A 27,575-nucleotide genomic window follows, 5' to 3' on the forward strand; every position below is an offset into this window, starting at 1 on the left:
TCTTATCACTGAGACTGAATACATCATCGGACAACATGAAAAAACTAACACTCAAGACTTCAACCCAGGCCTAACAAGAGAACTAGTGACAGAGGAAATGAGGTAAATCATTAGAAAGAACAAACCATCCATAAACACAAATAAAAAAAACGTCTGATGAGATAACCATAAACAGTATACACAGAAAACTTAAACAACACAATGCTCTCATCACCCAGGCAGACAAAGGGAATGCTCTAGTCTCAATAACAGAGGCAGAATGCATTGATAGAACAGAAAAATTTCTGGCAGAGAATGAAATAAGCAAGCTAACTTGTGACCCAACACAAAGATACCAAAGAAATGTAAAGACATCACAAACACCTTGACATAGAACAAGACAAAAAGAATGAAACAAAAGAACCCTAAAGCTCCACTCTTAACAAGCCTGCCAAAGGTCCACAAACCCCTCATCCCAGTCAGGCCAGTGGTTGACTTCAGAAAAGCCCCATCTTTCTTACTAGGGAGACACATGCACACATTCCTACAGAAGACACACACATACACAAACAACACAGCAGACATAATTGAGAAAATTAGGAATGTCAACATCCCCCAACTGCAAAACTGGTATCTTTGGACATAACATTCATGTACACAAACATACCCACAGAAGAAACTATAAACATTATAGAACAATAGCTAAAATTCAAGAAATTCCCAGACGCACATATAAATGAAATCTCATCCATCCTTAGGCTAATCACAGAACAAACTACTTCACTTTCAACAACAACTTCTACTTACAACAAGTGGGGCTTCCCATGGGGTCCCCTGTCACTGGAATCTTAGCCAACATTTTCTAGGACCATACAGAGAACACAATATTCAATAACATTGTAAAACAAGGAGGGTACAAAATAATCTACTGGTACCGATATGTGAATGACATAATCTGTCTTGTAGATGAAACACAAAACTGGATGGAAAAGCTACACAGTAACATCACACGGTGCACCCACAAATCCACTTCATAATGGGATTAGAAAACAACAAGAAACTGGATCTTACAATCACAAGAAACAACCACCAACATGAATTCTCCATTTACAGAAAACCCACATCCACAAGCACTGTTATCCACAGCTCATCCAACCACCCGACAATGCATAAATATGCCAGTTTCACACACATGATCCACAGGATAAACAGAACACCTCTTAAACCAGAAAACTACACACAGGATCTAAATATAATCAAACAAATTGCTGTTGAAAACGACTACAAAACAGACATGATAAACAAACTCAACAACAAGGTAAAACAGAAACATGCAGTACACACAGACAACACAGCAGACCACACCACTTCAGAAAAAAAGAGAGAGATGGTACACACTAACATACAATAACAAAATATCACATAGAATAGGAAACATCTTGAAGAAGCAAGGGGTACCAGTAACATTCAGAACAAACAATACAGTTCAGAAAAGACTAAAACCAGTCAGAAAAACCTCAGACAAATTCAGCAATGCTGGAATATATCAACTCACTTGCAACTCCTGTCAGGCCCACTACATAGGACAAACAAGCAGAAATTTCCGAACGAGGTACACAAAGCACATGAGAGCTCTAAAAATTGACAGCACACATTCAACTTTTGCAGAACATCTAATGAACAAAAACCATAAACTCACTAATATCGAAAACGATTTATCCATTCTGAGAAGCAGCAACAGTCTATACCGACAAATAACAATAAAAGAAAATTACTACACTCTGCAATAATACACTCTTTACCGCTCTGAGAGAACTGACCAAGGACACAGAACAGAAAACACACACACGCAAAAGAACCATTTCCCCATCACACACAGAGACATAAATAATGAACAGAAGTCGTCATAATTCGCGCTACAGTTTTTCGTAGCCTTTCTCGCCACATACGATACGCCTCTCGCAACACATGCGAACAGCAAGATGGCGTAATATTCTGGATCAGAAACAAAGTGCAAAAGTTTTGTTTTTCTATGTATAAAAGCTGCCACATACCATCCAACGAATGTGAGTACACGAATAGCTAAGCAACAGCTCAGTACACACTAAATAACGGGTTTCCACAACACTGCCACAACCCCAACTACTGCTGACATACGAAGTCCACATTTTAGTATTGTTTACTAACAACCGCTCACATGGTTGCAGATGACATGATGTTCGCTAAGGGGGGGGGGAGCACAGAAAATATGTCACAAACAGTGCCAATAGTTGCTTAAAACATGCTGTAACATACAATAAATAAGGAAGTATGACAGTATCAATAGAAAACTATATTTCAATAAACGAATTGTAAAAATGTAATAATGTTTTACTGTGTTTGTACAACCATGCCATTTTCCGCATGTTTTAAATTAAAAACCCCATTGATGATGGTGATATTTGTCGCCGAAACTAGTTTGGGATAATAAAGAAATAAACGAATAACAAGGTGTTTTGCATCAAGGTGGACTCAATTTCTGATATTCTGAACACTTCTGTTACAAGGATATACAGGATGATGCCAAAAAACAAAGGATTATACTGTATACATAAAGTCTACGTCACACACCAATCTTGAAGCTCTTACACTAATACAATGAGAGAACATTGGTATCATCAAGACCAGTAAAAGTTAACACATCATGATGATCAAGATTATGCTAAACGAAGACACAGAAGCGACAGAACTCAATATGTGTAAGTGTACCAATTTCTTATGCAACACAATGGCACAAATCTAACGAAACAAAATTAAAGTGATTATATTTTATAAAACAGCTATCTGTACCTGGTCACCCCCCCCCCCCCTCCTCCACCACCAATCTTGAGTCTTGTTTACTATTACTGCAAATTCCAATTCTGTAATAGTATAAAACACACACACACACACACACACACACACACACACACACACACACAAATTATATAGTATATAGTACATATCTGTCTAGACTGTTATTACAGTAATATTTAAAAATTTCGAGTAAATCGGATACGCACATTTGAGATTTTTTGTATTAATGTTTTCCCATTACACAGGGTGATTCAGTAGCAATTTTACATGGTAGACAGAATAATGGCGAGTCAGGTGACTGATCCATCCTACAAGAGGTGTTAAAAAAGTCCCTCATTGTTCTCAAACCACTTGTCAACATGTTGGAGGGTGTGTTGAATTACACATCGATCATCATCTTGGTGGCCTTAAATATGGTCAACAGTGTCAGTGATGCAAATGACAAGTTCTTCATATGTATCCACCTTTGTAACATACACATCTCCCTTTAACCAGCCCCATGAACAAACACAAGACTAATGGAGTTAAGAGGTCAGGGAATCTGACAAGCCAGTTAATGAATCCGCCACTGCCAATCCACCACTTCTGAAATATGTTATTCAGATACTGGGATACTTGTCTGGTACAGTGAATTGGTAATCCATCAAGTTGCATGTACATTCACCATTGTTGCTCTAATGTCGCAGCTTCCAGAAGTGCAGGTAGGTCTTCTATCAGGAAATGTGCATACGCTGCGGCTGTAGTGCCATTTGGCAGGAATGCAGGCCAATCTACCACGCCAAACATTCACTGGGAACCCAATTTGTAATCTTGTCCCAGCAACTTGTGTTTTCTACATCATCCATGTATGAGAACTGCAGGTATTTACAATATTATTCTGTATACATGTAGCTTGATCCGCAAATAAAGTGTATTGTACATCTCTGTTTACAGCCAATCATTCACAAAATTGTTGCCTGCTTACTGAGTCACCTGGATGCAGATGTGCAGCATGAGCTGCACATGGAATGGGTACAAGCCCTCGGAATGTAATATACACTATACTCGTGTTTGTGGAATGTGGAGCTAAGAGCTAATGCGCTACGTACTGGTGATGGAACTCTGTTGTAGCATTTCAATAATGTCTTCCATTTCCTCAACTGACTGGATGGTCTCACATTCCAATGCTATCTGTACATTGCGTAATGTTCCAGATTCACATAATGTTTGAAAAACCCAGGGAAATAGGGGCTCGCTGATCAGGGAAACATTTCTAGTATTCTGTCACTGCTGCATTGCACTGTCATTGACAGTATGCATATACAACGAACATAGCTGCGGTTTCTGCACAGGTGAATACATGTGGCATGTTGGTATTCATGAGCACAATGGGCTAGCTCAATTAAACAACACTCAAGCACGACATGCACACTGCCTCATGACTGCTCACTGAGCCAACCCATAATTGCTTACTGGGTAGCGTGTGTGCAGAATTTCCATTGCCGGTATGCGCAGATGGTAGGGCACACATGCGGAGACCTGTAGTAGTGGGGACTGTGGGCAGGCACTGTAGGGGAAACACTGAGTGCTGGAGTGGAAGTGCTGTTCTAAAATGAAGCCAACGTTCATATTTTTTTGTAAGTATTAAGCGGGGCCCATCCAAGACCACACTTGCATTGTGACCACTCAAAAAGATCTGTCACCTCTGTTTTAATTAGTAACTGAAAAGAGTTACACCGAAACTTTAACGACTTATTTTTGCCTTAGCCATTTGTAACTTATAGAGAAGTTTCGTGTGTGGTAAATTCTGAGTAAAACCTACACATTTCTCTTATTGCCATGTTAAAATTTGCTTCTTTGCCACAAAACACCGGAGTTTACACAGTGTTACCTGACTGACATGTAGTCAACATGTAATTGCGAGAGAATTCTGAAATGGTGGTTTATTAAGTGAGGAACTAAGGAAAAGTACAGACATTACCTTAAGCACATCCTCAGTACAAAATTAACGTTTAATGTCTTCACTTAAGTTGTTCCAAAACACAGCATTTCTCGTTCCCCCAGCTATTGATGGTCCCTAAAAATTACATTCTTTCATAGACAAAGTCTGTAGTTAGTGGAACAACACAGTAGATAACAAAGCTTTGCATAATAACAATATGGCAACATACTCTCCTCTTGATTGTGCTATCATTTGCCAAAATCTTCTTTCAGTATCTCAAACCATTTATGAAATACAAGAAATGTTGATTTAATTTCACTCTGGCTTTATTGCTGGTGCAGTGCGATCACAAATGAGTGTGCTATGTCAGATCAATTTTCTCAAGATTGATGACAGTAAGGGCTCCACCCAAGTCTAAAGAAAAATTCAATATGTTAGCTAAATTTCATACACAGCAATATATTATGTAATATACACCAGATGTAAAATCATAGCGACACCTACAGTTCAACATGGAATCCGAACCATGTGTTGTTTCTGGCAATTCCTCAGATAGTTGTGAGGTGAATGATGGTTGATGATGATTATTGATTATGTGTTTAAAAGGACTAAACTACTGAGTCATCAGTTCCTCCTTACACATTTAAAAGGGGGGGGGGGACTCGGCTGCTCCAACTACATTAACAAGTCGGAGAGTTTAAAACTGTGTAGCAGTAGTTGTGTCACAATAGGCAAAAGAAAACAGAGATAACCAAGGCAGCATCTTGCATAAGAGGGTCTAAAAGAACAACAAAGTGGGGGGGGGGGGGGGGGAGAGGGAGTAACCTGCAGTCACATTGGGTGTACCTCCCCCTGCCTGCCCCGACCTGCCCCCTTCCCTCCTCCCAACAACCACCTGTAACACAGGAAGTGGAGGAGTATTATAGTTTAGTGTAAAATCCGCTCTCCCTCAGGAAATGCGACACTTTGGTAGTGGCTGTCTCATCATCGGCAAGAATCCAGGACACACTCGACAAGAATATGCGCTACTGTTAGTTAACTGCCGCAGCTGCAGAGATGAGGTTCCTCTTGATGCAAATGGAACTTGTGGGAGAGTCTCATGTAGCCAACGCTTAGTCGGCACAACACAATGGCATCTTTCCGAGAGGCCTGGAATGATTTGTGCTACACCTTAATGGATCCTTTAATTGTTCCCAACTTGTTTTGGGTCATGATAGCCTGCCTTTCCAATTCCTAGAGCCTCAAAATATTGCATCGAAGTTGTAATCTTAAGCCTGTGTCCAGTATCCCAACATCAAGTTGATCTCCTGTAGTAGTGTCTTTAGCTACGCAGTCAGCAAGTTCATTTCCTGGAATGCCTATGTGGCTAGGTGTCCATATGAAGGTTACTGTATTTCCAGAGTCGTACAGGCCAACCAGTAGGTCCTGGATGTTGGCGACCAAAAGATTTTTGGGATAGCAACTCAACTCATGGAATCGTTGCAGATCAGAAAGTTCATTGTGACCTGGGATTTGACATACTGGAAAGCCTGAGATATGGCAACCAACTCTGCAGTGTACACACTGCAGGCACTCGGCAGGGAGTGCTTCTCATGTCCCTTGCATGAACAAAAGCATAACCGACCCTGTTGTTAACTTTCAATCTGTCTACGTAGATTCACACCAAATTAGAATAATTGTGGAGGATTGAAAGAAACAGGTTACGGAGATGGATAGGGTCAGTATCCCTCTTGGAGCCACAACAGAAGTCCATCCAGATCACAGGATGGGGGATGTCGAGAGGAGCTATAGGAACACAGACCAACGGAGGCTGATGGAGGTCCTTAACTGGAATATCGAGTCAGAAATCAGCTGGTCTACCCAGTTTTGGGCAATGCACTAACAGTCTGAACTACTGGTCATGGAACAGAGTTGAGTGACATGGGTGAGTAGGTATCAGACAGATTGTGAATAAGCAACTTGCCAGAAGCTGCTGTCATGTAACCCGCAATGGCCGGACGCCAGCTTCTGTCAGGTAGTTGTCAACAGCGCTCGTATGAAAGGCCCCCCGTTGACAACCACACGTCAGTTCGGGCAATGTTGCAGCCCATACCCATCCATAATCCAAGTGGTATAAAATCAACGCATTGCAAAATCTAAGAAGAACTGTGTGGTCTGCATCCCACAGGGAGTGACTTAGAACTGGAGAGCATTCAGCTTCTTCATGTAAGTTACCTTGAACTGACAGACATAAGGAAGCTAAGTTAGATTGTTGTCAAATAAAATACATAAGAATTGAAAAGTTTCAATGATTTCAAATAACTGGTCACCAATTGTGAGGTGAAGACTAGGTTAAAACCAATCCGTGACTTGAAAGATTAGATCCCACAAACTCTTTCATCAAAACCTACAGATGAAGTATCTACTGACTGTATTGACTTAGAAGCTTAAGTTATTTACACTACCAAGGGATAGTAGATCTTGGTATTTGACATACAATTTCAACTTGATACCTCTACCCGTTTCTGAGAAAAAGGAGTCTTAACAGTCAGACAACAAAGTTATTCTATAAGAGTTCTGTTTTTACCTATTATGGCTGGAACCCTAAAAACAGATAATAAATTAGAAAGAAAGAAACCGATCACAGAGGCAATTGGAAATGTACATTATGGCAATTTATTTAAGGGCAAGGAAGCATATTATGTCAATTTAACCAATTTCAGCAATTATAAAATGAAAATTATACATGGCAAAGGAAATGATTATTGAAAGAAGGTACTTAGCCAAATAGCAACCTTTAAAATTCCAAAGACTGTTTTCCAGATCACACTGTCATAAGCTTTCTTTAAATCTACATGTGCTACTGTAGGTTTGTTTTCTACAACATATCTGCTACGATATGTCGTACAGTCTGCACTGCTTTGGATGTTCCTATATTTTTCCTGAGCCCAAACTGACCTTTTCACATGTCAGCCTCTACCAGTTTTTCTGTTATTCTATAAACAATTTCTGTTAATATTTTGCAACCGTGTCCTATTAAACTGATTGTTTAGTAACATTAACACATATTGGTATCTGCCTTCTGTGGAATTGGAATTATTACATCCTTCCTGAAGTCATTTCATCTGTCTCACATATCATGCACACTATTTTGTCATAGCTGGCTTTCCCAAGAATCTCAATAGCTCAGAGGAAATGTCACCTACTCCCAGGCCCTTGTTTCCACCAAGGTCTTTCATGCTCTGTCAATTTCTTCTTGCAGTATTGTATTTCCCATCTCATCCTCACCCACTTCCTCTTCTGTTGTTATAATATTGTCCTAAAGGTTTTCCCCTTACCACCTGGCTCCATGGCTGAGAAAGCTAATGGAGCTTGTGCAGTGGTGCTCGACCTGGGTAAGCATTCTGGCCCGAGCTACTGGAGTTGGGGGTCATCTGTGTGTATGGTGTGCTTGCTTGTGTGTATGAATGATGTGTGTTTTTCTTTTGCTGATAAGGCTGTGGCCGAAAGCTTTATGCCTGTCCACAACTTGACATGTCTTCTTTACAGTAAGTAGCAACCTATCTTTCCCTACATTGCTGTTATTCCTACCTGGAGTTTACACTGTTTAACACTGTATAAAAGTATTTGTGTTTATTCATTCTTGATGTGCAGGAAGAAAGTATCTTCATTGTATTCTGTGTGGAGGAAGCTAGTTTTTTTTTACAGAGTAACTCCAACCACCCACCTCTGTGGCCACGGTTACTAATGCACACTTGAGTAGTGTTGCTCAACCTGGGAGTAAGCTGGTTCGAATTGTGGTGGGGGAAGTGAAGAAATCCAAGACTGAGCCTTCTGTTGGATGGGTGCTTTGAGCTTGGTGGCCCCCTTTGGGCTATTTGAGAGAAGTGGGCTATTTGCTGCCACCAGGTTTCAGCCTCTCCCTTCTCTCACCACCACCACCAAACACAAGTGTTCCACTCCACTCCACTCCACTCCACTCCACTCCACTCCACTCCACTCCACTCCACTCCACTCCACTCCACTCCACTCCACTCCACTCCACTCCACTCCACTCCACTCCACTCCACACCACACACACACACACACACACACACACACACACACACACACACACACACACAGTAGAGCATGTTGTAAATAAATAATAAGGAACAAAAACACTAAAACCACTAACATCAACAAAAATTATGATTTATATTAATTCGGTAACCATATTTTTTAACTAAAACTTTTCAACAGTTCCTGATTAACTGCCCATAGATGTTATCAGATAGTGTCTTAAATACTTATGAGACTTATCATTAAAAAAATCCTAAGCACAGTGTACAGTGTCACCCAAACTGATGAAATATTTTGTTTAGATGAACTAGTCTCTAAGTATCTCAGGTTGGGATTCCTGACCTAGTCTCTGCCTCTCTAGGGATTGTATGAAGTTTGAAAATGCTTTACAACTAGTTTCAGAACATCTTCCTATAGATTTTCTTTTTCCTAATCTTCCGAACTAGAGATATCCTCCAGCCGACTGATCAGGTAAGAGAAAGTATATGGCTACCTACCGTTTCAGGTTGAGTAAAGTAATATCAGTTTGTAAGCTGAAACAATCCAAATAAAATTCATGAGCTTACCAACACTGTCATCATTATTCTCTTTAGGAGATAGACTACTGGCTGCTGGGAATAGCACAGTCCTCTCCTTAGCAAGGGAATTCAGGTATTTCCAGAGATTAGCCAAAAATTATGATGCTTGACTTAAGCATACAGAAATTGTATATATAGAGGAGGTGCTATCCCATGGTGGCATGACAGTGATCCCATGGTAAGATTGGATCTGCTGCACTCTGTATGACCACGTTTCCCAGACATGCACAATTTCTACCTATGTCTGGAATGATCTGACCTGCTGCTTTACTCAGGTCTCAGATAAGAGTACACTGGATTATTTCTGGCTCTAAGTATTTAATCAGTGTGCTTTTGTCAGCATGGAGCCCATGCTAATGGGAGCCTTTTCTTCATTGTAGGGACTGTAGCCCTGCACCAGGCGAGACGCCAGAGTTTTGTGCTGCCGTACAGATAAGTGATTTAGAGTGTAATAAAACTCTGTTTAGTTCAGGAAACTAGTGTAATACGGTGTACTAGTGTGGTTTCACTTCTCTTTGCGTATTATTCTAGAAAACGCGAAAGGAACATAAAGTAGGGTTACGATTGTATTCTTGCATACATTTTAGCGCAGTACAACTTATAGAATCTCATTTAATTTTTCTGTTCCATTTCAGCAAGTTAAGAAAAGCGTATCCCTTTGTTGTTTAAATCTTATTTTGTGAAACATGGCATAAATTTTAAATTCCGGTATCTGGAAACTTTGTACATACGGTAGTAGTTTTGTTTACATACAGTTGTGACTAGGCCTAATTTTTGTAAACGTGTTTTTCTTCTTCTTTTCAGTAATCTAACTTATTGTCACTAAAGCAAGTTTGTTTACATACGATTGAGACTAGACCTAATCTTTCGTAAACATGTTTTCTTGTTTTTCTGTAATTTAATTTGACTTATTCTCGCTAAAGTAAGATTTTTACCTTGAGTGAAAAATGCCTGACGTGCCGTAGAATTGTTAGCTCCGGGGTTTGGTGTGATGGGTGCAGTAGTTTTTTCCAGTGCGGTGACTGTAGCGGCGTGGGAAATGGGGAAGTGGATCAGACTCATCAATGGTTATGTAGGATATGCGGTAGAGATAGGAAAATAGTGGAACAGGAAGGGAAAATTGCTGCCCTTCAGGCACACTTAGAACAGGCTAGGGAAGATCTGAACAGGTTAAGGAGGGAGAAGGGTAAAGCGAGGTGGGAAGTGACAATAGGTAACAGGATTAACAGACCTAGAACTTCGTCAGACAGCTTTGTGGTGAACGTGAAGAATAAGTTTGAACTATTGCTTCAGTTAGAAGCTGATGAGCCTCAGACAGATGTTGATGTAAAGAGGGCACAACAAACTTTCAGTAGAAAATTGAATAAGAATGTAGGGAAGTCAGCAAAGAGAAAGAAAGTTTTTTTTGTTTGGTAGTTTACATGCCAGAGGTGTAGGCCAACTTTTGCAGGACCAGTTAGGATCAGAATACCAGGTCACAAATTTTTTTAAACCAAGTGCTGGTCTGGGTCAAGTGACAGAGGATTTAGGTTCACTCTGTAAAGATTTTATCAAGGAAGACAACGTGGTTATTCTGGGTGGGCTGGGCAATAGTATTGACAGAGATCCTGGGTACAATATAGAGTGTGACCTGGCAAAGATTGCATCAGCAATGAGACATACCAGTGTTGAGTTTGTGTCTGTTCTGAGACTCCATGACCGACTTCATTTAAACTTTTCGGTCGGAAGAGTTCATTTAGAGTTGGAACGGCTGCCTGGGTCGGGTGCGGGGTCACATATTGGTTTGGTTCCTGTTGATTCTCTGGGATTATACTAGACATGGCCTACACCTCAACAGGAAAGGGAAGGGTAAACTGGCTGGGCTAATAGCAGGAAATGTAAGTGGGGAGGCACTGCCATGAGTGGTAATATACCAGTGGTCATAGGTGTTGGAGCAGCACCTTTTTTTTTTAGATAGGTAGGACAGAATGAAGTCAAGTTCTGAGAGAAGTAAAGATTGAAACAAACCTTCAGTTTGATAAAGAAATCAAACAGCATAATCCCTGCACATTGGATCAGCGAACACAGCTGTTGGTTGAAAACTTACAGCAATCAGCAGAAATTTTATTTCCACCCGATTTCATCTCGGTAAAATCAGCAGAAATTTTATTTTCACCCGATTTCATCTCGGTGAAATACCGGATATCTTTAGTGCATCAAAATATTCGAGGGCTTAGAAGTAAAATTAATGAACTATGTATGTGCATTGATGAATTAGAGTCATTGAACCCAGTTGATATAATCTGCCTCTCTGAACATCATGTGACCACTGGTATAGATATGTTAAACATTACAAAATTTAAATTAGCCTCCTACTTCTGTAGGCAAAAGATGGAGAAAGGAGGAGTTGCCACATTTGTTAAAAAAAGGTTTTAAATTTAAGAATACTTACATTAATAAATTTTGCTTAGAAGCATGTGCAACAGAGACAGAATTTCATAATAGGTCCTTTATAATAGTAGCCATATACAGAGCACCTTCAGGAAATTTCAACCTGTTTATAAACGTGAAGTTTTATTATCTCATCTAAAATTAAAAAAACAAGGAACTAGTGGTTGCTGGTGATTTTACAGGGTGTATATGTGGACAAGGGGGAAAAAAAATAACCGGATTTTTCCCGGTTAAAAATTCACTTTCTGCTGGATGAAAACACACTTTTTCCGTGTTATTAAGTGACAGTATATTTTCCCTTGGACCTGTAAAACTTATCAATCCTTTCACTTGTTGTGGTTTTATACACCGGCGTAGAATTTCCCGGCACTTTAGAAAACAAAACTCAGGGAAGAAAACCCCTTTTGGAAAGATTTTTGTTGTGCAGCAACATGTACGCTGTATATCTTCGTATTACGAAAGTATCAATTCGAATTCTATCAAACACGACATGTTACTTTCCAAATCATTGTAAAGGAGATTGAGATGTCACGTGATCCACCAGCCAATGACAGCAGATATTCAGACCACAGGACACGTGATGTAGCCAGCTAATAGCAACATCACTGTTAAGTAGCACGGATACACAAACAAGAAAAGTTAATGTTTTAAATTAATATACAGGGTGCTACAAAAAGGTATGGCCAAACTTTCAGGAAACATTCCTCACACACTAAGAAAGAAAATATATTGTGTGGACATGTGTCTGGAAACGCTTACTTTCCATGTTAGAGCTCATTTTATTACTTCTCTTCAAATCACATTAATCATGGAATGGAAACACACAGCAACAGAACGTACCAGCATGACTTCAAACACTTTGTTACACGAAATGTTCAAAATGTGCTCCGTTAGCGAGGATACATGCATCCACCCTCCGTCGCATGGTAACCCTGATGCGCTGATGCAGCCCTGGAGAATAGTGTATTGTATCACAGCCGTCCACAATACGAGCATGAAGAGTCTATACATTTGGTACCGGGGTTGCGTAGACAAGAGCTTTCAAATGCCCCCATAAATGAAAGTCAAGAGTGTTGAGGTCAGGAGAACGTGGAGGCCATGGAATTGGTCCGCCTCTACCAATCCATCGGTCACCGAATCTGTTGTTGAGAAGCGTACGAACACTTCGACTGATATGTGCAGGAGATCCATCGTGCATGAACCACATGTTGTGTTGCACTTCTAAAGGCACATGTTCTAGCAGCACAGGTAGAGTATCCCGTATTAAATCATGATAAAGTGCTCCATTGAGTGTAGGTGGAAGAACATGGGGCCCAATCAAGACATCACCAACAATGCCTGCCCAAATGTTCACAGAAAATCTGTGTTGATGACGTGATTGCACAATTGTGTGCGGATTCTCGTCAGCCCACACATGTTAATTGTGAAAATTTACAATTTGATCACATTGGAATGAAGCCTCATCCGTAAAGAGTACAGGGCTATTACAAATGATTGAAGCGATTTCATAAATTCACTGTAGCTCCATTCATTGACATATGGTCACGACACACTACAGAGACGTGGAAAAACTCAAAGTTTTGTTCAGCCGAAGCCGCACTTCAGGTTTCTGCCGCCAGAGCGCTCGAGAGCGCAGTGAGACAAAATGGCGACAGGAGCCGAGAAAGCGTGTGTCATGCTTGAAATGCACTCACATCAGTCAGTCATAACAGTGCAACGACACTTCAGGACGAAGTTCAACAAAGATCCACCAACTGCTAACTCCATTCGGCAATGGTATGCGCAGTTTAAAGCTTCTGGATGCCTCTGTAAGGGGAAATCAACGGGTCGGCCTGCAGTGAGCGAAGAAACGGTTGAACGCGTGCGGGCAAGTTTCACGCGTAGCCCGCAGAAGTCAACGAATAAAGCAAGCAGGGAGCTAAACATAACACAGCCGACGGTTTGGAAAATCTTATGGAAAAGACTAAAGCAGAAGCCTTACCGTTTACAATTGCTACAAGCCCTGACACCCGATGACAAAGTCAAACGCTTTGAATTTTCGGCGCGGTTGCAACAGCTCATGGAAGAGGATGTGTTCAGTGCGAAACTTGTTTTCAGTGATGAAGCAACATTTTTTCTTAATGGTGAAGTGAATAGACACAATGTGCGAATCTGGGCGGTAGAGAATCCTCACGCATTCGTGCAGCAAATTCGCAATTCACCAAAAGTTAACGTGTTTTGTGCAATCTCACGGTTTAAAGTTTACGGCCCCTTTTTCTTCTGCGAAAAAAACGTTACAGGACACGTGTATCTGGACATGCTGGAAAATTGGCTCATGCCACAACTGGCGACCGACAGTGCCGACTTCATCTTTCAACAGGATGGTGCTCCACCACACTTCCATCATGATGTTCGGCATTTCTTAAACAGGAGACTGGAAAACCGATGGATTGGTCGTGGTGGAGATCATGATCAGCAATTCATGTCATGGCCTCCACGCTCTCCCGACTTAACCCCACGCGATTTCTTTCTGTGGGGTTATGTGAAAGATTCGGTGTTTAAACCTCCTCTAGCAAGAAACCTGCCAGAACTGCGAGCTCGCATCAACGATGCTTTCGAACTCATTGATGGGGACATGCTGCGCCGAGTGTGGGAGGAACTTGATTATCGGCTTGATGTCTGACAAATCACTAAAGGGGCACATATCGAACATTTGTGAATGCCTAAAAAAACTGTTTGAGTTTTTGTATGTGTGTGCAAAGCATTGTGAAAATATCTCAAATAATAAAGTTATTGTAGAGCTGTGAAATCACTTCAATCATTTGTAATAACCCTGTATATTTGCACTGAAATGAGGATTGACACATTGTTGGATGAACCATTCGCAGAAGTGTACCCATGGAGGCCAATCAGCTGCTGATAGTGCCTGCACACGCTGTATATGGTACGGAAACAACTGGTTCTCCCATAGCACTCTCCATACAGTGACGTGGTCAACGTTACCTGGTACAGCAGCAGCTTCTCTGACGCTGACATTAGGGTTATCGCCAACTGCACGAAGAATTGCCTCGTCCATTGCAGGTGTCCTCGTCGTTCTAGGTCTTCCCCAGTTGCGAGGCATAGGCTGGAATGTTCTGTGCTCCCTAAGACGCCGATCAATTGCTTCGAACGTCTTCCTGTCGGGACACTTTCGTTCTGGAAATCTTTCTCGATACAAACGTACCGCGCCACGGCTATTGCCCCCTGCTAATCCATACATCAAATGGGCATCTGCCAACTCTGCATTTGTAAACATTGCACTGACTTCAAAACTAAGTTAGTGATGAACACTAACCTGTTGATGCTACATACTGATGTGCTTGATGCTAGAACTGTAGAGCAATGAGTCGCATGTCAACACAAGCACCGAAGTCAACGTTACCTTCCTTCAATTGGGCCAACTGGCGGTGAATCTAGGACGTACAGTACATACTGACGAAACTAAAATGAGCTCTAACATGGAAATTAAGCATTTCCGGTCACATGTCCACATAACATCTTTTCTTTATTTGTGTGTGAGGAATGTTCCCTGAAAGTTTGGCCGTATCTTTTTGTAACACCCTGTATATAGTGTTGCAACAAGAAAAGCAAAGATTATCTAAGGTTAATAAGCTGCAAGAGAAGCTAAGCTTTCACGTATAATGTTGATATTTTTTGCGCGTGTTACACTTTTAAGATATATCACACAAATGTGCCAGTAAAATTTTTAGCCGAGTCCAGTGACTTGTCCTCAAAAGTTTTCCCACAAATAAATTAGCTACCGCAGAGGAGAGCGAGCTTCCTGTAGCACTACATCAATTTGCTCATAATATCAACATGATTATCTGATCTTCTGGGCTCGAAATACTTCTAAATGGCTCGTCATCAAATGCTCTGTGATTTAAGAAATTCATTGTACATTCTCACACATAGTTCAACTTGTGGAAAACGAAATTTACTTTGAAAGTAACGCTTTTCAAACCACCATTCGCAATATTTTCCTGCGACCTATTAGAAATAGGTTCATTTCAGCAGTCGTCAGAGAGCGCCAGATAACAGGCGCCACCGTGCTTTGGCAGCTGCTATGATGCAGGAAGCCCGTATGTTCGTACGTGTAAAACATTAAAAGATCTTATATTATGTCATAAAAGAAGAAAAAAAAAATCTGAGTATACTCCAAGAGCATCGGAATTTCGTGAACCATACTAAAATGGCACATTTAAAGTGCATACTTAAAGAGCACATTCGGATGTCCAGATTCCCAATGAAGAAGCAGGCCTCGACCTGATATTAAGCTTTTCAGTGAGGGTTTTGGGATGTAAATTTTCTTTGAGTACCAGTACTGTATTAACTCATTTTTGGTTCTTTATTGTGGCATAATGCCATACGTGCTAGAAGATGAAAATGTGCACCTGAAATGCAGCGAGCAGTTGAAATTAGACAATAGTGAAGAACTAAACACTTCGTTTCAAACACAAAGCTTAATAAAAGTCTAATTTCTTTAGCAAAACTACAAAACTAACTTCATTGTTCTACAAGGCGGTTAACGCATGACTGTCAGGAAAGTGGAAATAAAATAAAATCTGAAATTAATAATCCTTCTGTAATTACATGACTGATTTTAATTCACTTGATAGATCCCGGCCACAGAAATCCATTTTGTTTTCATTTGACGTGAGAGCAGGAAACTAAGAAGAAGCAGCAAAATCACTAAATGTAAACACGGGTCATGTGGAGACTACACACTTCCCCACTACAACTCAGACTGCTCTGCGTATCAGCCCCAGATCTACGATATTTCCGAACCGGGGCAATACCAAGATAGTAGCCCCCCCCCCTCCCTTGAGCGTTTGAGATACAACGGAGATACGACGTCAAAAATTAAAAAAGAAATCGAATTTTAAAAAAATATGCTCATTTTGTATCGCACATCTTTCTGAAGTGTCCGATACATAAAACAAATGTTCGAGGAAAAGTAAGACATGTTATTTGGTATTAAGTGTGCCAGAGTGCAGTGCCACGCCTCTTCACACAGCATTCTTCTATCGCACGTTACTGTATGTCACTCCGTGGAATTGAAATGTGTATATTTTGTACTATATGCCATCAAACATTATTCAGGACAGTGGAAATTAAGAAGGCCTGTGGTGGCTCTCCTGCTCCCAGTTTGACATCCTGCCCCTCTTTAAAAAAAACTCGCAATTAAAACTTGATGGGATTATTTGTAACCGGGAGAACAAGAACTCTTCAGAAAATTTGCACTCTTTATTGCCTGTTAGCTAATAACTTTCTGTTTTGGGTGACATTAAATTAAATATAGGTTACATAAAACCAGTAAAGACAACAGACAAGCAAGACAGTACACATTTCTTCAATCCTTAGCTCCTACCATTGTTTTCCCTCTAATCTTGCTAAAGCTTTACATGGCGTGATTTCCTTTTTGCGAAAGAATCAGTTACCTCATCAATGTTCGTCAAACGTTTTGCTACATGAAAATCGAAACATCATTGTCTAATACTACGTAAGCTGATAATACAAATAGTACTCAAGACTGGTGTGGTTTCTCGGTCTGATTACGTCTATTTTGTCACTGTCTGCTAGATGAAACAAAATAGGCCTTTCTAACACTGCAGAAATTGTAACACACACCAAATAAACGAGACTGTTTTGGCACAAATGGTCATTTTTATAACACGACAGAATATAATTCACGAAGACCAACATAAAATACTTATTAGGCCTACTACAAGCAAAAAGCTTCGTTAGAAAATAGTTTCACATTTCATTCATACACTACAGTTTCTCGAGTATGAGATCGAAAAGTAGTAGTACCAGATTTTTATATAAATTTGGAATCGTCATTCTCTTCCATAATTTGTGTGATGTGCCCGTTTCTTCTCCTTCCTCATTTTAATAAACAGTCTTGTCATCACTAATTCTGGAACTATTCCTGCCTTTGTCAAAACTTATTCGCCAGTTAACTCCACTAAACCCTTCCAGAATCACCGGTTTAGTAATCCCTGATTATTCTCCGGTTAGGCGTTGTTATGTTTGTACAAACCATTTTCCGCGCTACTTCCAGAATAGAACTTAAGTGGCTACTAGATGGGGACTGTACAACTGGTGCTTACTAGTGTAGCGATCTGGCCAAAAATTTTCTGACAAAATTTCATTTTCCTGGATACACCGAGAAGATAAAACGTAATCTTTCTTACCTGTTATTCCTGTTAGGCGTTTATTTCCATTCTGGTAGTCTGAATCTATGGACTTCGCTAGTAATCATAAAAACGCTGATCATTCGCAAACCCAATCAACCACATAATCAGACAGTGGTTGGCATTAACTCGTTCGGTTTTACTCCACTCAGCTCGTATAATGCGGTCCCCTTCTGCCTGCAGGAAAGTTTATTTCTAGTTGCGAAGAGGATTCCCCTGGCAGACATCACGTACACTATGCACACATTCAAAAATCAACTTGTGATTCATTCAGAAATCAACTTACAGAGTGTGTTCAAAAGCCAACAGGGATGCGTTTCAAAATCATATGAGTAATCGATAGACCAACGTGCGCTGGGTGCTAGGCGCTTTGTGAAACAACGTTTTTTTATTGTCAAGAATTATGAATTTGCCCCCCCCCCCCCCCCCAACTGTTATCTGGGCCAGATGTCAGATACACTGCCCCCCCGTGCATGCGTGAGTCTGGCAGCTTGGGCGCAGCAGTAAAATTTTTCCCGGCTGCATCTAGCTGCTTGCTGCGACTGCTTAAACAGCCAACGCCCACATTTTTGTAGCCAGAAGGGGGAGAAGGTACAACTCATACGCCACTCAGCTGCGCATGCTCAGGAGCCCGCTCATAACTGCTATAACTAATCTAATTTAAACAGTTGTGACGTCACGCTCATCTGAGGAATTTTGTTGTTATGAAGCATTGCATAGTCTTCCTAAAGCCTTTGACACATTTTGCTGTTGGCAAATGTTTGTACGAGAACTGTGTTTTGTTGGTGTATACGGCACATTTCCTTTGCAATTTATATTTTATTTTCATATTTTTTTCTGGTTCACATTTTATTGTTGTAGTATTATTCTGCAGTAGCGGGATACAGTAATATCCTTTGTTAGAATATTGATGCTTACCAGTCAAGACTACAAAAATTTAACTGAATACTAAAACAACGAAAAATTCCCGGGTTTTTCCCGGTTTTCTCCTGGATGAAAAAATTCCTGGGTTTTTCCCGGATCTCCCAGGTCATATACACCCTGTTTTAATATAGATGTCCTGAAAAACACTGTCAGTGAACAGTTACTGAAATCAGTTACATTGTCATTCAATTTAATTTCTACTGTAAATTTCCCAACTAGGGTATACAAATGTTCTAAGACTGCCATTGATAATATATTTATAGACAATTCTAGGCAACTAAGCCACATTACAAAACCAGTAGTAAATGGGCTATCTGACCATAACATGCAACACCTAACCTCAAAAACTGAGAAATTTAGGAGATTGCTCAAAGAAATTAATTGGATGGATGTTTACAGCATCCAAGACACAAATGGAAAACAAAAAGCATTCATTAATAAAGTTAGCACCTTATTTGAAAATTGTTTTCCCCTGACGGTAACTCAAATTAAGCAGAAGTCTAATAAGAAACCATGGATCACACTAGGGATAAAGATATCATGTGAGACAAAAAAGAAACTCTATCTGATACATAAGGACACCTTTGATACTAGCATTATAGCTCATTACAAAATATGCTGCATTATGAGAAGAAAATAAATACATCCAGCAATAAAATAAAAACAATATGGGCTACAGTTAAGTCGTAGACAGGTAGGACCAGAAATGAGGAGGAGCAAACAGGTCTAAACATAAATGAAACCCTGGTAACAAACACATGGTGTGTTGCAAACCATTTAAACAAGTATTTTGTCTCTGTTGCTGATAGCATGAGGTTGTCAGGTTCAGTAAATAATGCAATGGAATATCTGAGACCAGTGCACACAAGCTATCTCAGTAAAATGGAATTGACACGTACTTCACCCAAAGAAATAGAATCCATCATAAAGTCCTTGAAATCAAAGCATTCTAGTGGTTATGATAACGTATCAACAAAGTTAATAAAAGAGTGTTCATGTGGGCTTAGCCATCTCTTAAGTTATTTGTGTAATCAACACTTGTCACAGGAACATTCCCGGGCTGGCTTAAATATGCTGAAGTTATAACTCTCCACAAGAAAGGGGACAAAGACATGCCATCAAATTACCGACCGATCTCACTTTTGCCAGGTTTTCAAAATCTTTGAAAAGGTTATGTTCAAGTGTCTACTTAAGCACCTTAGTGAAAATAACATACTGTCAAAGTCACAGTATGTGTTTCTTAAGGGTTCTAATATTGAGAAAGCTATTTACACTTACAGCGAAAATGTCCTTAATTCAATAGACAACAAATTAGAGGCAACTGGCATATTCTGTGATCTGTCAAAGGCGTTTGACTGTGTGAATCACAGCATTCTTTTAAGTAAATTAAAATATTATGGCGTCACTGGCAGTGCTGCAAAGTGGTTTCAGTCATATCTTACTAATAGAAAACAAAGGGTGTCATTACGTAACACTTCAGCAGTAGGCAATCAGACATCATCTGACTGGCAAGAAATTACATGTGGCGTTCCCCAAGGTTCCACACTAGGCCCACAACCGTTTCTTCTGTATATTAATGACCTGTCATCTGTTACGTTACCAGATGCCAAGTTTGTCTTATTTGCAGATGATACAAACATTGCAATAAATAGTAAATCAAATATGGATTTAGAATGGCAGCTAATCAAATTTTTACTGACATTAATAAGTGGTTCATAGCCAATCCACTGCCATTGAAAAGACCCAGTATATGCAGTTCAGAACTTCCAAGAGATTTCCTTCTGGTGTGTGTATAAAATATGACGACATGGAAATAGGATAAGTTGAGAGTGTAAAATTCTTGGGATTACAACTTGATAATAAATTCAGTTGGGAGCAACATACTAACGAACTGCTAAATCGCCTCAACAAGTCCGTGTTTGCAATGCGAATGATGTCAGATATAGGAGATATAAACACAAAAAACTGGCATATTTTGCTTATTTTCACTCCATTATGTCATGTGGTATCATATTTTGGGGTAACTCCACAAACAGAAAATATTTTTTGGAGTACAGAAGCGTATAATAAGAGTAATGAGTAGTGTAAATACAAGAACATCATGTCGAAACCTATTCAAAGAATTGGGCATATTAACCACAGCTTCTCAGTATATTTATTCCTTAATGAAGTTTGTTGTAAATAATACATCTCTTTTTCCAACTAACTGCTTAGTACACAGTATCAATACTAGGAATAAGAACAATATACACTCCTGGAAATGGAAAAAAGAACACATTGACACCGGTGTGTCAGACCCACCATACTTGCTCCGGACACTGCGAGAGGGCTGTACAAGCAATGATCACACGCACGGCACAGCGAACACACCAGGAACCGCGGTGTTGGCCGTCGAATGGCGCTAGCTGCGCAGCATTTGTGCACCGCCGCCGTCAGTGTCAGCCAGTTTGCCGTGGCATACGGAGCTCCATCGCAGTCTTTAACACTGGTAGCATGCCGCGACAGCGTGGACGTGAACCGTATGTCCAGTTGACGGACTTTGAGCGAGGGTGTATAGTGGGCATGCGGGAGGCCGGGTGGACGTACCGCCGAATTGCTCAACACGTGGGGTGTGAGGTCTCCACAGTACATCGATGTTGTCGCCAGTGGTCGGCGGAAGGTGCACGTGCCCGTCGACCTGGGACCGGACCGCAGCGACGCACGGATGCACGCCAAGACCGTAGGATCCTACGCAGTGCCGTAGGGGACCGCACCGCCACTTCCCAGCAAATTAGGGACACTGTTGCTCCTGGGGTATCGGCGAGGACCATTCGCAACCGTCTCCATGAAGCTGGGCTATGGTCCCGCACACCGTTAGGCCGTCTTCCGCTCACGCCCCAACATCGTGCAGCCCGCCTCCAGTGGTGTCGCGACAGGCGTGAATAGAGGGACGAATGGAGATGTGTCGTCTTCAGCGATGAGAGTCGCTTCTGCCTTGGTGCCAATGATGGTCGTATGCGTGTTTGGCGCCGTGCAGGTGAGCGCCACAATCAGGACTGCATACGACCGAGGCACACAGGGCCAACACCCGGCATCATGGTGTGGGGAGCGATCTCCTACACTGGCCGTACACCACTGGTGATCGTCGAGGGGACACTGAATAGTGCACGGTACATCCAAACCGTCATCGAACCCATCGTTCTACCATTCCTAGACCGGCAAGGGAACTTGCTGTTCCAACAGGACAATGCACGTCCGCATGTATCCCGTGCCACCCAACGTGCTCTAGAAGGTGTAAGTCAACTACCCTGGCCAGCAAGATCTCCGGATCTGTCCCCCATTGAGCATGTTTGGAACTGGATGAAGCGTCGTCTCACGTGGTCTGCACGTCTAGCACGAACGCTGGTCCAACTGAGGCGCCAGGTGGAAATGGCATGGCAAGCTGTTCCACAGGACTACATCCAGCATCTCTACGATCGTCTCCATGGGAGAATAGCAGCCTGCATTGCTGCGAAAGGTGGATATACACTGTACTAGTGCCGACATTGTGCATGCTCTGTTGCCTGTGTCTATGTGCCTGTGGTTCTGTCAGTGTGATCATGTGATGTATCTGACCCCAGGAATGTGTCAATAAATTTTCCCCTTCCTGGGACAATGAATTCACGGTGTTCTTATTTCAATTTCCAGGAGTGTACATAAAGATTTAAAATCACTTACTCTTGCCCAGAAAGGATTCCAGTATTCAGCAACGCATGTTTTCAATAAGTTACCAGCAACCATTAAGAGTTTAGTTTCAGACAAGGTACAATTTAAACATAATTTAAAAGAATTTTTGGTGGCCATCTCCTTCTGTTCCATCCATGAGTTTCTCAACAAGTGCAGTAGACCATTTTAATGAAAATTTATTATACTTTAATTTTTGACAATACTTGGTTGTAACAGCCAAGTAACTACCTACTGTGTGAATGATGAATGTATGGAAAGCAGATGGTAAGTCTGTAAATAGTGGAAGGTTAGTTTTAAATCTTGTACATAATCTGACTGTTCTTAACTGAGGATCACTGAAATGAATAATTTACTATAATATTTGACAATACTTGGTTGTAATAGTCAATAACAAATATCTGAATGATGGATTTAATGAAAGCAGATGTAAGTATTAAACCTGTAAATATTAGAAGTTTAATTCATGTACATAATTTTACTGTTTTTTGACTGAGGATAAATAAAATTAATGAAACTCAAGTTTTTCTAATTACATTTTTGTAATGTGTTTTTCTGACATGTTCCACACCCAGGAGGATTCCCTCTTTTATGGGTCTATGGAATGAATAATTAATCTAATCTAATCTAACAAGTAGTTAATCTTTTAAAAAACATCACAGTTCCCTTAGACTGCAGAAATTATTTATTTCCACTATCGCAACAGTGAAAATAAATAATTTCTACAGTCAGTGGTGGGTGTGGTGCCTACTAAAAACTATTGTATGACTGTGATTTCTTAAATGGTTTTCACATTAAAAGCTCATGTGTCACTGTTCTCAATCAAATAGTAGTGATGATGAATCGCTGATACGCACAACAAAAAGACTGTCAAACAAAGCATTTGGCCAAACAGGCCTTCACCAGAGTAGACAAAACATACACATAAACACAACCCATACACTCATAACCACAGTCTCTGGTTGCTGAGGGCTGACACTGGCAGACTACCCTTGAGAACCAGAGACTGGTCATGTGTGTGTGTGTGTGTGTGTGTGTGTGTGTGTGTGTGTGTGGGGGGGGGGGAGTCTATTCTGATGAAGGCCTGTTTGGCCGAAAGCTTTGTACGACAGTCTTTTTGTTGTGCTATATGTGACTCAGCACCTTAGCTATAAGGTGAGTAGCAGCTAACCTTTTCATAATATTGTTATTATTCCATCTTGGATTTTCCATTGTTTGATTTTGTTCAAATCAAAACTTGTGGTAAGCATAAACTGTAAACTTTCCATTTTGGACACACCACAGTATAGATTTTTAAAGTTCTGTTTAGCTCATGATGAGCACTCAATGCCATTTTTATCTTCTGCTTCTTTATTATGCTGTCCTTATCCTATCATCCCAATTCAACAGCCATAAATACAAAAATCATTCAACGAGTTCAATGAATTGAGGTGATGAGAACTGTAAGGCCCTAAAGCACACCATCTTCAATTTTGATTTTGTGGCATTTATGCATGTTCCTGACATCTTTTGATATTATGGTGAACCAGCTTTATTTGTGCTGTAGGCCCACCTTGTATGAATGAAGATTAATGAAAAGCTGCCTCACCAATTTCTCCAGTATTCAGTTCTCTATGCAAACAAAGCACTGCTAAATTGTTACATGGGATTGCCCACATAATTTAGTGTCTACATCGCATATGTAGTAGCAGTACTTCTTCATCAGAAGTAGGTCGGAATTTTTATCTGAACCTCCAGCTAGAGAATATGCTTAATGAAAAAGATGATAACAATGACTATGATGAGTTCGAGCTGGTCATAACTGTATGTGTGGTGCATTTGGTATCTTCTTTATGTTCTGATTCTAGTTTCACGTTTATTACAAATTTTACAACTATCAAAAAGACACTATTGTCACTAGCCTAAATATGAAAATTTTGTGAATTAACATTGACAATAATAATAATAATAATAATAATAATAATAGTAATCCTAAATATTAATTAAAATTTCAAAAGATAAAGTGGTTAGATTATTTTTTTCATAGGAAATACATGATGATGTGACTTGGTTCAGAAACAAATCAGTCCCACAAAAAATTTGATTTTCATAGACATCTATTTTTATCAAAACTTTGTGTGTGTGTGTGTGTGTGTGTGTGTGTGTGTGTGTGTGTGTGTGTGTGTGCTTTGGCCCTTATGCATCTCAGTGCCTTGATCAACTGTTAATTTGTACAGTTTTATTTTTAATGTGTTGATTATATAAGAATAAGAAACTTCATGACAATATTACAGTAACAGAAGAGGAAGTAGGTGAAGATGACATGGAAATATGATACTGTGAGATGAAAATTGACAGAGAAAGACCTATGTGGAAACAAGGCCATGGGAGCAAATGGCATCCGCTTGAGCTATTGAGATTCTTGGGAAAGCTAGCCATTACAAAATTATTCCACTTGATGCACAAGATATGTGATATGCCGAAATGCCTTCAGACTCCAGGAAGAATGTAATAATTCCAGTTCCAAAGAAGGCAGGTGCTGATATGTGTGAATACTACCAAACAATCAGTTTGGTAAGTCCCATTAGCAAAATATTGACAGAAATTATTTACAGAACAAGGGCTCTGGCAAATGCAGGACCAAGCAAAGCATAACTGACTGTATGGCTAATCTTAGAAGATATGTTGAATAAAGGCAAATCTGTGTGTGTGTGTGTGTGTGTGTGTGTGTGTGTGTGTGTGTGTGTGTCTCAACAACTCAATGCTTCTGCTTTTCAGTGAATGGTCTTCTTTCATCCAAAAGTAGTAAACAATGTCAGAATACTGTATCATCAGATTTTTAAAAGACCCAATAAATTTTTGTTAAATACTCTACTTACAAAGAACAACACAATGGAAGTACATTGTGTGCATATCTGTAAATTTAATTGCAATATATAATGCAATAAAAATAGCAATTTGTAAAATCAAATTTACCTGTTTCACAAGAGGTTCTAACAGGTGAGCAGACTGTTTGCCGACACACCGAACAGCAAACCTTAAACATCTACAGCACCTCTCCATTACACGAATATCAGCCTGATATTTATTGCAAGTGTTTGAAAGTACAGGCCATACCTACAAAATAAAATTACATTAAAAACACAAAAGCACTCTAAAGTAAATACAAATCATCATTATTAATAACACAGCATTCAAAATGAAATGAATGAAAATGGTAATCTCTACTGTCTCTGAAATTATTTTCAATTTTGTTTTTGTGTGCAGGTGTAGTCAGGACAAATAGAAACTTCAAATAAGGTACTTCACACAATGCTTAGTGTCAATAAAATAGTAATTCTGATACATTATAAACAAAATGTTATCTACATATTAATTTTGTGTGATGAATCTATGGATCACTCTCAAATTAATCTGCTTCAATGTTCAGCTCTACGACACATTAATAGTGAGAGCAAAATATGAAGAGCAATCACACTCTGCAGCAGCAACTGAGCATGACCACTGTGCCATGACATGCTGTTTCCACAGTCCCTTCACACCACTATGGTGCACTGTCCCAGCTTCACCACTGTTCCACCACACATAAACAGTCAAAATGAAAATAAAGAAACCACCTTACAAGGGGTAAATGCACACAAAGGTGTTTCAAAATCTGCATAGAGCTACAAAGCAGAATAACTGTAATATTAGCAAAACAGAATAATTGTAATATCAGCCTCTTTTATCCTACTCAAGCAGCATACTACAATTCCCAGTGAATACTTCTGGTAGATCTTGAAACAGAATAAAAAAAGTAGTTGTCATATAACAATGAATTTAATCAGACAAAATAGATGGAAACTCTCCAGCCAAACCATTAATACAAATTTTTATTTTATTTGTTGCTTTATTAACCCTGCTAAGATTAGGACCATTCTTTCAAAATGAAACACGCTGATATATGAAGGAAGTAAATAAGATTGGCATTTAACTTCTTGTGTAAGATAAGGTAATTGACAATGTGGTATGGAAAGTTCTGACAGAATGTAACTCATTTAGGACAGATTTTTTTTGACCTAAAGTACACACGCATACAAAGGCACACACACGTGTGTGCATCCACATGCACCCACAACCAGTTAGTTATCCGCAGGCAGTGTTAAATAGTGGATGTGTGCTCATTGTCTATGAACAACGTCGAGACAAATCACAACGGAGCAACATCACTAAATCAAGAGTTCAAGACATTCTGAAGGAAGTTTTGAAGATGAGAAAAGTATGTGCAGAGCTTGTCCCACACACCTTGACTCCCAAACAAAAACAATGAGCATACATTCCAGAGGGGGAGACTATTTGGAACAACTGAAGCATCAACATCTCTATCTTTAATTTTCTTTATTTTTTTTATTAATCCTGCCCCAAAACGTTTTGGGCTACGGGTGTAACTGATGATGCTGTTTAAGGATATTATGCCCCCATAAGATATTATGCCCATAAGATCAAAAAGACATCTATGGTACTACTTATCTAGTGAGTCCTATTTCTTCAGGGCCAAGTAGTCATGGATCAAGAATACAATGATGCAGCAGTTCATTATTTTTTTTAACACCTTTACATCTTTCCCATGCACATAGTGAGGGCGAATCACTATGGTAACTACTTTGATATGTATGATCCATCATTTGTTCAGAAAGCTTGTTTGTTTAGCATCTGTGAGAAAGTTAGGCAACCATCTCATGTCCCATATTAGGTTGAACCAAGAGAGGGGGATTCTTCTGTCACCTTATGAGGTGCTGGTGTAATGAATTATTGTGATATGTTGCTTGTGTCACATGCTGCAGCAGGCGGTGCTGAATGTAGTCACCATGATGAGAAGGGGTTGTTGTAATGTCCATCATTAGTGGAACAAAAACGTTAAGTTTCCTCTTAGCAATAGCTCTATGGTGACTAAAACCTGGATATTAGATGACAGTGGTGGTCACTTGAGCAAAA

At 40.0% G+C, this 27,575-nt stretch overlaps 1 protein-coding gene across 1 annotated transcript in view; it reads right to left on the reverse strand.

Moving 5' to 3' along the window:
* The window catches only part of LOC126091953 (transportin-3), a 211,400-nt gene that overhangs the window by 42,838 nt on the left and 140,987 nt on the right, over positions 1 to 27,575 (reverse strand). Inside the window, exon 13 of the mRNA XM_049907291.1 lies at positions 25,578 to 25,718. Coding sequence (XP_049763248.1) covers positions 25,578 to 25,718 — 141 coding nt within the window. The remainder of the gene's footprint in view (positions 1 to 25,577; positions 25,719 to 27,575) is intronic.

The sequence above is a fragment of the Schistocerca cancellata genome, chromosome 7 (genome assembly GCF_023864275.1).
Source record: "Schistocerca cancellata isolate TAMUIC-IGC-003103 chromosome 7, iqSchCanc2.1, whole genome shotgun sequence".
NCBI lineage: Eukaryota > Metazoa > Arthropoda > Insecta > Orthoptera > Acrididae > Schistocerca > Schistocerca cancellata.